General features: G+C 42.3%; 1 protein-coding gene across 1 annotated transcript; it reads right to left on the reverse strand.

Moving 5' to 3' along the window:
* Positions 1–48: 48 nt before the first annotated feature.
* On the reverse strand, positions 49–13790 carry lamc2 (laminin, gamma 2). The gene is made up of 22 exons (XM_035788035.2): positions 13591–13790; positions 11944–12117; positions 11563–11686; positions 11329–11453; positions 11086–11217; positions 10608–10797; positions 9582–9694; positions 9119–9334; positions 8758–8934; positions 7603–7836; positions 7327–7463; positions 5472–5628; positions 5022–5227; positions 4784–4863; positions 4542–4679; positions 4229–4373; positions 3627–3776; positions 3271–3385; positions 1530–1726; positions 1077–1238; positions 844–943; positions 49–688 (listed from the first exon to the last, which is right to left on the reverse strand). Exons 1-22 carry the CDS (start codon positions 13775–13777, stop codon positions 435–437), a joined length of 3513 nt encoding a protein of 1170 aa, XP_035643928.1. The 5' UTR covers positions 13778–13790; the 3' UTR covers positions 49–434.
* Between the last annotated feature and the right edge of the window lie 13 nt (positions 13791–13803).

The raw sequence follows: 13803 nt of genomic DNA on the forward strand, positions 1-13803 counted from the left end.
TTGTGTGTTGCATTTAGTAGCACCTGGTTTGTGTTGTTAAGGAATAAATATTGAAGTTTATTTGACAGAATACAACAGAAAATACATTGTTTTTAACACTTAGTAGATCACTGAAAATATCGCATTACCATTGACAAAATATTGCTCCTCGTGTTTGAACATTTCACAGATTTTGTTGTTGTTGCAGGCAGTTATGCATACATTTAATTAAACACTCCTTTTCTCTTACATAATACCATGTTACATTCAGACACTAAATCTGTGTCCCAAATGGCACCTTATTCCCTATATATTTGAGGCCCAAATGGAACCCTATTCCCTATATTGTGCCCTATTTTTTGACTAGTCTTATGGGCCTTGGTCAAAAGTTGTGCATTATATAGGGAATAGGGTACCATTTGGGACGTAAACTTAGATCTCTCAATAGGTGGGGATTAAGGTCTCTCAATAGGTGGGGAGTTGAAGCAGCCCTTAGGGATGTTCGCGTGTATGTCCTCTAAGTTCCTGATGTCGTCCAGGATCATATCGATATCTAGGTTGAGGCCAGTCAACCTGGTCCTCTGGCTGGCCTCCTTCCCTTCTAGGTCCTGCAGTCGAGGCTGGAGCTGTAGGTTGACCTGGCCACGAGCGCTGGTGATGGACTGCTCCAACTCCCCTAGCCTCTCCTCGTCCACACTGCCAGGTTTACCTTTTAGGAGAGTACCAATTGTCAGCACCAACAAACATCATAATAATGTCATAAAACAGTGGTCATATGAAGATGGGATGGTGCGGCAATAAGACAACAAACAAGTGATTTTGTTTGGTGCGAGTTAGCTGTTTGTAGTTGTTAGTGGAACATACCGATCATGCTCAGAAGGTTATTGATGACCAGGAGTGTTTCTCCCACAGCGTCTCTGGTGTGCTTGGCATTGTTGTAAGCACCAGTTGCTCCAATTGAAGCCTGGGGAGGAAAGAACATTACAAAGCATTACAGACCTTTAATTGGGAAAAATATATTTATTTTAAGAACCATCTTTACATTGACCCAGGTTTGTTTAACATGTTATGTCTGAGAGCATCGCACTGAAACGGACCTCTGCTGCTCTGTCTTTCTGTATCTCAGCGTTAGCCTTCTCTGCGGCCACTTTGGCCACAGTGGCCACTGCCTGCTTCTGCAGACCCTGCACGTCCTCTTTCAGCTTGGTGGCGTCCTTCAACAGACCAGCAGGAGGAACTGGTAAAGAGCCGGACATTCCCTGTGGAGATCAACAAAGTCAAATGAGCTCATCTCGAAGTTTCCATGCATGCTTGGCAAAATACATTTGGAATCACGCCTGGTAGCTTAACATGTTAGTATCTTGGTTGTGAATAGGCCATGTCTGGAATCAAATCGACTCATAAGCCTAAGTGACTCGAGACATTAACCTCATTGTTTTGCCCAACTTACATTCTCCTTCTAGAGCTTCTAGCTAAAGGCACAAGCTGTGGATTAGCATATGAACCCCAGTTGGATATTTCTATTGAAAGGAAGGGGTCTGTTAAGGTACCTCCAGTCGAGAGACCACAGCTTCCAGGCTGCTGACAGTGCCCAGTGCATCATTGTAGTCTCCAGTCACACTGCCTATGATGAATAGGGTCTCTGAGTTGTTGCCAACAGCTTGATGAATGGTGGCGTTGATGCCAGGGAGTTTCTTTATGGCCTCGTCGGCCAATGCCTTGTTCTTGTTGATCTGGCCATCAAACCCTGCAGAATACAAGAGACTCAGACATAAGCATCAGTGATTTCTGGCATGTGTGTCTATTCAAGGGTTGCATGTTTCGTCACAATATTGTTTTGAACGTTCGTTTTGGACTGATGCCTTACTGAGAATTCTACTCAATGCATTGTCAATGAGTGCTGATGGAGACTTCAGCAAAAGTGCATTACAGTGCCTTGGAAATACAATGCCATTCAAAAGGAGGCAAATAATTAGAATGACAACCTTTTGATGTCACCAGATTGACTTTAGACGCAGTATAGATGCAGCTAGTTAGCTAAGATTGAGGGGAGGATTTTAGCTAACTAACATTAGTATTGCTAGCTATTTTTTTATTTTTTTTTTACAAACTTTGCTAGTTAATAACAACATTGCCATCTGTCTAAAGTAAATTTGACAACATGATATTGCTGGTAATGTTGTTTCCTAGTAAACATTTGACTACTTAAACAATGTCATCGTATTTCTAGGCAATTGTAATAGTAATTTTGACTAAAAAGTCGTTAGCTTCCATCCAGAATGACTGGGCATATCACGACTTTAGGGCGCCACTATTGCATCGCCGGTAGAGCGCAGCTCGGAGAACATTCATAGCAATGAAATGATGTGACGGAGGTGCAACCTATGAATAGTGTATCATTATTTACAATGATTATTTAAATATATCTACCCTGCTATGTCGCAGAAAGTATGTGATAAATATGTTATATGCTTTCTAGATGAGAGAATCATTGTATTTGGTGTAAAGTAAAACAAGATTTGAATGATTAATTTTCACCTACTGTAACTGCCGGTAGTGCTGTAGTAAATCATTATTAATTAAACTGAGAAATACAGTGAGTGCACAAAAAATAAAGGACACCTTACTAATATTGAGGTGCACCCCCTTTTGCCCTCAGAACAGCCTCAATTTGTCGGGGCATGGACTCTACAAGGTGTCAAAAGCGCTGCACAGGGATGCTGGCCCATGTTGACTCCAATGCTTCCCACAGTTGTGTCAAATTGGCTGGATGTCGTTTGGGTGGTGGACCATTCTTAATACACTTGGGAAAGTGTTGAGCGTGAAAAAACCCAGCAGAGTTGTAGTTTTTGACAAACTAGTGCACTTGACCTGGCACCTACTACCGTAACCCGTTCAAAGGCACTTAAATCTTTTGTCTTGCCCATTCACCCTCTGAATGACACGCATGCACAATCCATGTCTCAATCGTCTCAAGGCATAAAAATCACTTTTTAACCTGTCTCCTCCCCTTCATCTACACTGGTTGAAGTGGATTTAACAAGTGCCACCCATAATGGATCATAGCTTTCAACTGGATTCACCTGATCAGTCTATATCATGGAAAGAGCTGGTGTCCATGTTTTGTACACTCAAGAGTAAAAGCTCTGAGACATAATTACAGTTGCTGTGTGACTGTGCTTTTCTAATGTATGGGCCAGCCTTGTCAGATATAATGCTGATAGTTTATTCATATTTATACTGTGCTGTAGTGTGATTGAGACCTATAGAAATATGAAAGGCTTTTCATACCTCTTAGCATCTCCAGTGCATTATCCACCCCATCAATATTATTTGTGATATCCTTCAGGGCCAGTTCTGTGTCAGCCTTCGCATGATTTGCCCTGCCAAGAAGCTGGTCATATTTCTGTAAAACAATCAACATTGTGTCAGTAATTACCATTCATAAGGTTTAGTGAAGTCATTAGTGACACTTTTGAAATAGTTCAGTTGGATAATCTAACAGTGAATTTTAGAGGTTTACATGAAAACAGTTCTCAGAAACCTTTGAGGTTGGAATATAAGTAATACTATTTAATATACTACCAATCCTACACAGAAAGATGTCTAAATGATGACAAGTTAGTAGTGAAAGGCCTCTAGTGTACCTGTTGAGCTGCCTTCCCCTGGGCCAGAAGATCTTCTACTGCGGCTTTGTCCTCCTGGGTGTCCTCTTGCAGTGCCTGGTACGCTGTTAGGTTCTTCTCCACCCGTTCTCTCAGGCCATCCAATTTAGCCAACACACTGTCAATGTCCTTCTGCCAGAAAAATAAGCTCAGTCAGACTCAGTGTGTTGTGCAAGTGTAATTACATATGCTCACAAATCTGTGGAGAACTGCCCTAGATTCCTCACCAGCCAGGTTTTAATTAGGTCGTCCACCCATGCATTTTTTGCTGACTCATGTTCTTGATCATTAATCGCTTTGTTGTGTTTAAACGTAGCTTAGCAAGGAAACGATTTAGAGATCTAGCTTGACAGACATGCCTTGAGACAGGTTCAACTGCCAAAAGTTGTTCATAGTGAAAGGCGTTCATAGTGAAAGGTGTTGAAATTGAATGTCTTTATCTCCTTCATTTCCAGAACCCAGACACTAACTATCAATGTATGTTTATTATGATTAAGGTATCTCAGAAGACTTGACCTGAAAGTGGTCACCAAATAGAGACCAGAGAGAAATGAGCCTGATGAGAGGCCTGCTCTGCTCAGTACCTTGAGAGGACGAGGGATTCCTGGCTCCAGGGAGGCTATCTGCTCCAGAGTGCCAGTTGCCATCCTGCTCTCATCTCGGGCAGAGCTGCTCAGGCGAGTAGCCAGGCTCTCCATGGCCTTCACCTGGGCTGAGTTCTCATCATACCTGACCAGAGAAAAATTAAAGGGTTAATCTCATCAATCTAACAACAACGGTTCATCAACTATGTTATTATGCAGATCATTACATGGCTGTTAGTAGAGGATATATCGTCTACTGTATTTTCACAGGAATTCATGGGTATCGTATTGTATGAAGACATGAGTTTCTTACTTGGTTTTAAGATCACTGATAAGCTCCTTGATCTTGTTTTCCCCTGTCATGACCGATCTCATGAGTGCCAGGGACTTCTCGGACTTTGCAAGGGCACCGTTAGCTGTCTTGTCCATCGTCTCCGATTTGCTCTGCTGTCTAATAAACAGTCACAACATAGTTATTCAGAGCACCACAAGTCATTTTCTAACATTGGATATTCCAGTCTGTATAAATGTGACATGGAGGGGTGCAGTACTAACTTTTCAGCCAGGTCTGTTGCTCTCTGAACCAGAGAAGAGAGGGTGTCCGTGCCCACCCCTGCATCACCTAAGGGGAATTCCTAACATGGGGGTGGAAGGTAAACACTAATGAAATGGATTATTAACAAGCATACACTTGGATATATTCATCTGTCCTTTACTCTCTCCTTATTTGATGACAATGACATCAGTGACAAAAGTAGAATACTACGGAGTATAATACTACTGTACTACTCACAGCTTGTTTGATGTTGAATCTTGCCTCTTCAAGTTTGCGCCGCACATCACTGATGAGTGTCTGGACATCAGATACCTGTCGTTGGTACTTCTGGTCCTGCAGCTTGATGTTGTCAACTGTGTTGGAGATCGCCTGGATGTCTCTGCCTTCACTCAGCTGGGTTGCACTGATGTCTGAGAGCCGGGCCTGTAAGTCTTTCTCGGATTCTATTCAATAGAACAAAACAAACCACCAACATGAGATCTGCTCTCGCACTTTCTAAACCAATTGCGTCACAAACTGAGTGTGATACATTGGGGTATGACAGAGATACAGTGCATGGACATTGCTTCACCATGTTTCAGATGCCTGATAACCATCCTGAATTGTTTTAATACATGTTGATCCATTAGCAAAATGAGTGATCCTCTGACACTATCTATGCTGTATAACCAGTTATGAATGACTTACCAGAGAGTGTCTGTGCATTTCTCTGCAGGTCTGTGACTATGTCCTCTGCTGTTCTGATGGCTTTCTCCATCTGGGCGTCGTTAACTGGCAGACTGCCACTCTCCATGCCCGTAAACAGGGTTTCTATCTCCCGTAGTTTACGACTATACCCCTCCATCTGCAACACATGAACCAACGGGATAGGAAAGCTTTAAAAAGAGCTTATGAAAGGTTCATCTCTGGTGATAGACAAAAATATGACATTCCCTAATAACACGCCACTTTGATACAGCTACGACCGGAAGTGATTTTTCCCGTTAGGATAACTTACGCAGCAGGTTAGGAGAATTAACTTAGCAGGTTATGAGAATTAGGTTAAAGTTAGAAAAAGGGCTAGGGTTAGCAAAAATGATTTCCTAACCTGCTATGAAAAGTCACTTCCGGTCATTGCTGTATTGAAGTGCTGTGTTTTTAGAGATTCCTCAAAAAGTTAGCTGGCTGGAGGCCAGCATTCACAAAAGATTTGGGTCTGGGTTAGCGACATTAATTAAAAAAATAATAATAATAATATATATACACACACACACACCTCTGCATTACTAATACTGTAGGACAATATAGTACATTCAGAATGTGTAATTAGAAGCAAGTGTGAGATATCCCTCTAGTGGGCTGGGGTCAGTTTGTTATATCTGGAGTACTTCTCCTGTCCTATTCGGTGTCCTGTGTTAATTTAAGTATGCTCTCTCTAATTCTCTCTTTCTTTCTCTCTCTCTCTCTCTCTCTCTCTCTCGGAGGACCTGAGCCCTCGGACCATGCCTCAGGACTACCTGGCATGATGACTCCAGTCCACCTGGCTGTGCTGCTGCTCCAGTTTCAACTGTTCTGCCTGTGATTATTATTATTTGACCATGCTGGTCATTTATGAACATTTGAACATCTTGGCCATGTTCTGTTATAATCTCCACCCGGCACAGCCAGAAGAGGACTGGCCACCCCACATAGCCTGGTTCCTCTCTAGGTTTCTTCCTAGGTTTTGGCCTTTCTAGGGAGTTTTTCCTAGCCACCGTGCTTCTACACCTGCATTGCTTGCTGTTTGGGGTTTTAGGCTGGGTTTCTGTACAGCACTTTGAGATATCAGCTGATGTACGGAGGGCTATATAAATACATTTGATTTGATTTTGATTTGTGAGATGGAGCAGTAAATTCAAACCCTGCAAGGTTTTCGTTATGATAATGACATAACTTCAAAGGTTAACTATTGTGTTTCAATGCTTCACATAGTGCTCCTTGTAATTCCTCCTCCCACACTACATCCTGAGGATAGGGGGCACCCCAAATGTCACCTTATTCCCTATTTAGTAGGGTTCTGGTCAAACGTAGTGCACTATATATGGAATAGGGTGCCATTTGGGACGCAAAACCAGCAGCTCCAGATTACGTGGCATTTGCACACCAACACAACTCTTTCATTTATCTTGTAAGTACTTTCCCCTCCCAGGTGGTAGTAGGCTACATGTACTGAGAGGAATCTTGTAAGAAATAGTGATGCAAGATCACAACTCTGTAAACCTCTTCCTTTCGTAACACAATTCCAACTATTCCTTCGTTAACCCACTAAGCTACTGTATAAGGATGTTGAATCAGCGACAGGGTGAGCCAGGACAAATATGCCTGCTGTAGCCTAATTTCTGGTCCAGTTATTGTGTTTGCGTCTCAAATGGCATCCTATTCCCAAAGCCTGTATATAGGGAATAGGGTGCCATTAGGGATGAACACCAAGTGCTGCCATTTAAATCATTGGAGAGAGCACTGTGACATGTTTGACCTCAATGGAAAGACGAGGCATTGATCAAACAATCCCAGTGGGTTTTACCTCAGTCTTGACAAGGTTGAAGCAGGAGGGACACGCAGAACGCTGGCACTTCAGACCCTCAAAGCCTTCTCTGCAAGAACACTGGCCCTGGTCACTGCATTTGTTGTACAGAGAGCCCTGAGAATTGCAGCCACAAGCTAGAACGCAAAATGAAAACAATTGTTAAAATGTATATAATATTGTAGACAATATTTAACTGTTGGAATCTAAAGGAGGAGCTACGTGTCTAAGTGTGAAAGAGCTGTATATGGGGAGAGAACAAGGTGCTGTCCTTACGTTTGCATGCCTCTGATGGCATGCTGTGGTGATAGCCCTCCAGACAGCTCTCACAGAAGAAGCCAGTGGTATGCTTTAGGCATTTCAGGCACTGCCCTGTCTGTGGGTCACAACTACGGACAGTGTTCGGGTCCATGTGTCCGTTGCACTGGCAGCGCCGACAAGGCCTCTGGATGCCATCTTCACCCAAGGGATCGCCATAGAAACCATCCTGGCAGGTGTGGCAATGTGAGCCTGTTGAGAGTGAGGAGGGAGGAAGAGGTAGGTACAATATGAAAAAAAAATATATATATACACACACACACACACACACACACACACACACACACACACACACACACAGAGTGCGAGTCAAAAGTTTGGACACACCAACTCATTCAAGGGATTTTCTTTATTTTTAATCTTTTCTACATTGTAGAATAATAGTGACAACATCAAAACTATGAAATAACACGTAGTAATCATGTAGTAACCAAAAAAGTGTTAAACAAATCAAAATATATTCTATATTTGAGTTTCTTCAAAGTAGCCATTTGAATTCTCTCAACCAGCTTCATGAGGTAGTCACCTGGAATGCATTTCAATTAACAGGTGTGGCTTGTTAAAAGTTCATTTGTAGAATTAATTTCCTTCTTAATGCATTTGAGCCAATCAGTTGTGTTGTGACAAGGTAGGGGTGGTATAAAGAAGATAGCCCTATTTGGTAAAAGACAAAGTCCATATCATGGCAAGAACAACTCAAATAAGCAAAGAGAAACGACAGTTCATCATTACTTTAAGACATGAAGGTCAGTCTGAGGAACATTTCAAGAACTTTGAAAGTCTCTTCAAGTGCAGTTGCAAAAACCATCAAGCACTATGATGAAACTGGCTGAGGACCACCACAGGAAAGGAAGACCCAGATTTGCCTATTTTGGAATGAGTAGGTGTTTCCAAACTTTTAACTGGTACTGTATATGCAGTATATATATAAAATATGCAAATAGCTGACATTAAAAGAACAATGCCCTAATAGTCTATCCCATCTAACAGACATGGTCTGTGACAGTGGTTGTGTCCCAAATAGTACCCTATTCCCTATATAGTGCACTACTTTTGACCAGGACCCAAGTGGACAATATAGGGAATAGGATGCCATTTGTGACTGTGACTCACCAGTGGTGCCAGGTGGACAGAGGTCACACTTGACCTCCAGGGAACCTGGGCTCACAGAGCAGGCACCTCCATTGGGACAGGGACACTTCTGACAAGACTGTGGCTGGGCAGGATCATTATAGTACCCTAGCGGGCAGATCTGGCGACCAGGGGTCTCATCTGCAGAGTAACAGTCTCCTGTGGAACAACAACACAAAATCACATATCATTTTTGGGCATGTTCAAATTAATTTTCACAACAAATGAACATTATATTTCAATAATTGATTTGAACATGTCTATAACTATCATTTATCCAGGGAAGTGCATATTGCAAAAGGAGGTCTGTCCCAAATCTCACCAAAGTTCAAATGTCACCGACCTGTTTCAGAGTCACAGCTTCCTCCTCTACAGCTGCAGGGCTCACAGGAGCTGTATGGACCTTTGCTTGGCAAACTTCTTTTATACCCTGCAGCACACTTCTCACAGAACTGGCCCTCATATCCCACTGGGCAGCTACATTTCTGTACCCATGCAGCTGGGGACCCGGCACCTCGACGGGCAGACTCCATGCGCACGTCGTCAAGGTAACCACGCCCTAGAGGACAGTAAAGGCATTGCTTTTTATTGAGTGACTGACAAAAGATGAAGACAAGGCAATGTGATGACAATGTGTACTACTTATTTATAAAGATCACATAAAAAAATAAAAAAATAAACTTGATTTAAACCGGTTCCAAAGTACTTATTTACAACATATGCAGGAGAATAAGTAACACCAAGGATCTGTTGATGTACACAGTAACCAATCTTATAGTCTGAGGGATAGAAAAATAAGTACTTACCATTTTCTCCAAATGTCCCACGGATTTTAATGTCAGTCAGATTGTGGAGGAGTGTTTGAAACTGGAAAGATGAAAGGTGGGGCCTCCATTCACTGCCCTGTTGCTCATCCAGTCTGAGAATGTAAGACACAGCATGTTTAAAGCCTGAGGAAACATGAGTATTATACTTATGTATTTCACAGTCACACTTTACACCGCCTTGTCCTTGCTAAGGTGTAATTATTCCTGCAATTATTATGTAGATATAATGAATATGAGAATAAATATGGAAACAAAACAAAAAACAGTGTGCAATAGGCTACTATATTGGTCACAATAATGTGGTGTATGGTCGATCACTTCTCAAATGAGGAGTATAATCTATTTATTTAAAACATTTTTACATTTTTTGTTTTTGTTCAATTGAAATCACTTTCGGAAATGACTGCCTTCAACTCAAATTGACCCAGTAATGGTATGGTACAGTTTGTTGTATTAGACCGGATTGGATCTGACCATTTAGAGATAAGCTGCTTGGCAACTAGCCATTTTCCACTTCATTTGAATGAATTTGAATCAGACAAGCAGATGACCCTCTGCCTTACTAACTGTTATGAAGTGTTTACATTCAGTTGTGTGAGATAAACAGTGACCCCTTCACATCCACCATGTGAAGACGTCTCAAATTTTTATGCCTTTGGCATCCATCTCACTATCCACCACACCTGCATACTTATCTCCCGCAGATCAAATTATGTTTGTACCTGCCCTGAGACTGTCAGTACACTTGGTACAACCCATAGCTACGAGGATACACAGCAACGGGAACACACAGCTACGGGATTACACAGCTTCGGGATTACACAGCTACGGGATTACACAGCTACGGGAATATGCTATCGCTCTCGCGAGACCCCATAGCTGTGTGTTTTATCTTGTTTCCTTCCTTCAGGGAACAATAGTTTAAAAAAGGTTTATAACGTTGCATTTTGCCTAAAGCTAAAATCAAGTTTATCTGTCTAGCACAGTGCTCTGGCTGATTCCAACCTGAATGTGTAAGTAATCTTCTGTCCACTGGGAACGATGGTCCTCAGGTCTCCCAGGGAAGCTGCCACGCTCAGCCCAGATCCCTCCAGCACCACATCAGCCATGGACGGATGGCGAATCCCTCGGTCCAGCCTCAGGGAGAAGGACAGGTTCTGACCGTAGCTCAGCTCCTGGTTGCCGAGGTAAGAGTCTAGTCATCACAAAATAAGACAGAAAACCAGATTATTAATAGATGAATGGTGACTGTACGGTGAGGCGTGTGGTGTAACACATCCAGTACTCACTATAATATTGCATACTTTCATACCTGCAACCTTTGTTTTTTTTTTTTTTTGGGGGGCGTCCAAATGGCACCCTATTTTCAATATAGTGCACTACTTTTGACCAGAGCCCTATGGTCAAAAGTAGTGCAGTTTCTCCTAAGGAAGGCAGTGAGGGATCAATATTAAGAGCAGGGAGCAGAGAGACCAGCTCTCACCAGGGGCATGGAGGTAAACAGGCAGGATGTCTTTGGAGATGACCTCAATGTCATGATGAGTGGGGGACCAGCGGAAGTGGACTTGAGACGGGGTCACACCGTGAACAGTGGCAGCTCGCCACCCCTCTGGCCCTGAAAAACAGAAGATTGGCAGACATTTAACCTACTGATACTAAACCAAATGACCTGGTGTATATATTACTGCTGTTTATGTTCTGATCAGCTGAATGGGTGTAAACCTACCATCGTCAAAGGTTGAGGTGACTGTGTGAACGGAGTATCCCTTGGCTGTGGAGCACTCAGTCGAGTGTCCATAGCAAAAGCAAGGTAGAGATTGAGCTGTCACTGAGTTGTCAGTGAGCTGGCCACTGCACAAGAAATACATGAACACATTTAATAGTCAGTCATCTGTCTAATCCAAAGCTCAACATTAAGGTTTAGTTAAGGGAATACACAGTGTGGATAAAAAAGTTTTACCCATTAGCAGCACAGCCATTTGAGCTGATAGGTGTTCCATTCTGACACCGGTCACATTTCTCCCCCTGTGTTCCCGCTCTACAGCTGCAGCGTCCTCTACTGTCACAGTGTGGGCCTACAGAACCTGGAAGAAACACCATACATCACCTCACCACCTGGACATCTGGGAAACCACTATCAAATACACCAGGAGTTGTATTCATCGAGTCTCAGAGAAGGACTACTGATCTAGTATCAGGTCCCTCTACCCGTGTCATTTTACTCATAATGATCTAAAAGGCTAAACTGTCCCTAGATCAGAACTCATATTTGGAGATGCTTCTGAATTACGGGCCCAGGTATGGTTATCATTTCTTGCTCCATCCTGTTCTGTTCACTCACCTATAGAGCTGCAGTTACACGGCACACAACTGTCTCCTGCCCTCTGGTGGTGGAATCCCTCCTTGCACCTCTCACAATGCCTTCCCTCAGTGTTGTCTTGGCAGTCCACACAATGGAGGCCCCCAGAGTCAGGCAAGCAATAACGTGACTTTCCATTGCATTTACAGATGTCTGCTACAGGGGTGAAATATACATTGTTGGGACATTTGTGAATTGAAAACTGTGTTTTAGATGAAATCTAACCTTCTAAAATCATAAAACATTAATTTGGGTGTATTTGTTCAGGCTATGGGATAAACAGTCTTCCCCTCACAAATCTTCTTGACCATGAAGAGTTAAGTATAGTCCTTTGACAGTCAACACAGAAAAAATGTATAATTATGTAGGCTATTATCTTTATACAATGTAAGGAGGGGTTGGGAATTGCACAGCCTGGTGTGAAGTTTAAACCACTGTCAGCAGACTCAGATCTCATAATACCTCATTCCCAAGCGATGAGAGACGAAAGATACTCACTCTGATATCAAGCACACCAAATGTGGGCAACACACTGTTTGCAATCAAGAAAATATCTGTCTGTTTTCTTTGGTGATGTTTTGTACAAACATAGCCAACACATACTGTCTGTCATCAATTATTTGATGACCATTTTACCAAGCATAAATTAGCCTGAAGATATCAAATTCTCCTTTCACACACTAAATGATAACTCTGAGGAGTTCCTTTGATAATGACAGGCTGCAGCTTGTAGCTGTTTTTGTCGATGGGGTAATATAGAAAGGTGCAGAGCTCAGAACATCAAGTCGTCATGCCCTAAGAGGAGACATGAGTTATTGTCTGTGTCCCAAATGGCACCCTGTTTCTATATAGTGCACTACTGTGTGGGACTCAATAGTGCACTAAGGAATAGGCTGCCATTTGGGGAAGACCCATCAATAATGCAGTGACTCAAGCCTTCCAGGTCAGTATGGTTGTCCAAAAGTAAAAAAAAAAAAAATCTAAACTCAGCAACTTATCACAGGTGGTCCTCTGTAGCGCCATTGGTAGAGCATAGTGCTTGCAACACCAGGATAGTGGGTTCGATTTCCGGGACAACCCATGTGTAAATTGTATGGCTAAGTTTTTGTATGGCGCATGGCTAAGTCACTTTGGATATATTTACCACCGCACCACACAGTAAGGAAAGTGTTGAGGATTTATCTTTGCTAAGAGTACTACAAGTAAACATCCAGTTTAATATCGAGACCTTCATAGACTATAGTATAGCAATATAATAGTATGGTTATGTAATATGGTAGTACAATCATGTTTCTTAAAATCATAAACCCCCTTTCCCCTAAAAGCATACCTGTGGTAATCCTTAGATCAAAAGTGTCATTTTTATATCTACTTTAGCTACAATGACAGAATACACAAACACAGATTTACAGGAACACAACTGCTGCAGGTAGCCCAATTAGCTAAAATTGTGTTCTGTCGGCTACCTCCTATCCTCCAAGTGTGAAAGAGGTCAAATAATTCTAAATTCATGTCCCCAATTCAAAAGCAACAACCAATTCTAAAATGCTGAAGGCTGATTATAAATGCAGACATAACTACAATTTAGGATTTTGATATTGTTCATTAGGTAAAAAGTTAGACACTCACATCCTCCATATCTGTAGGTTCCTTGGATAGACGACCAGGTACAAAGAGAAAGTCCACACAGAAATATCCAACTGCTCATCATTGTCACAGAAAATCGAACGGGAATTAAGTAGATCAAAATTCTCACAAGTACAATCAAACTAACAGGCTGATCAGGCCGGCTACACCTGATGTTTCTGCTCAACATCCCCAGGTGAGCTTCTTTTAACACCT

The sequence above is a fragment of the Oncorhynchus keta genome, chromosome 15 (assembly GCF_023373465.1).
Source record: "Oncorhynchus keta strain PuntledgeMale-10-30-2019 chromosome 15, Oket_V2, whole genome shotgun sequence".
NCBI classification, from domain to species: Eukaryota; Metazoa; Chordata; class Actinopteri; order Salmoniformes; family Salmonidae; genus Oncorhynchus; species Oncorhynchus keta.

Excerpts from the sequence above, each read along its gene's own strand:
- lamc2 (XM_035788035.2), bottom strand. The coding sequence starts at position 13,777 with ATGTTGAGCAGAAACATCAGGTGTAGCCGGCCTGATCAGCCTGTTAGT. Across the intron at positions 4,864-5,021 it reads GATTCAACATCAAACAAGCT|GAATTCCCCTTAGGTGATGC; the intron begins GTGAGTAGTACA and ends CCCCCATGTTAG. Across the intron at positions 3,777-4,228 it reads GAATCCCTCGTCCTCTCAAG|AAGGACATTGACAGTGTGTT; the intron begins GTACTGAGCAGA and ends TTTTTCTGGCAG.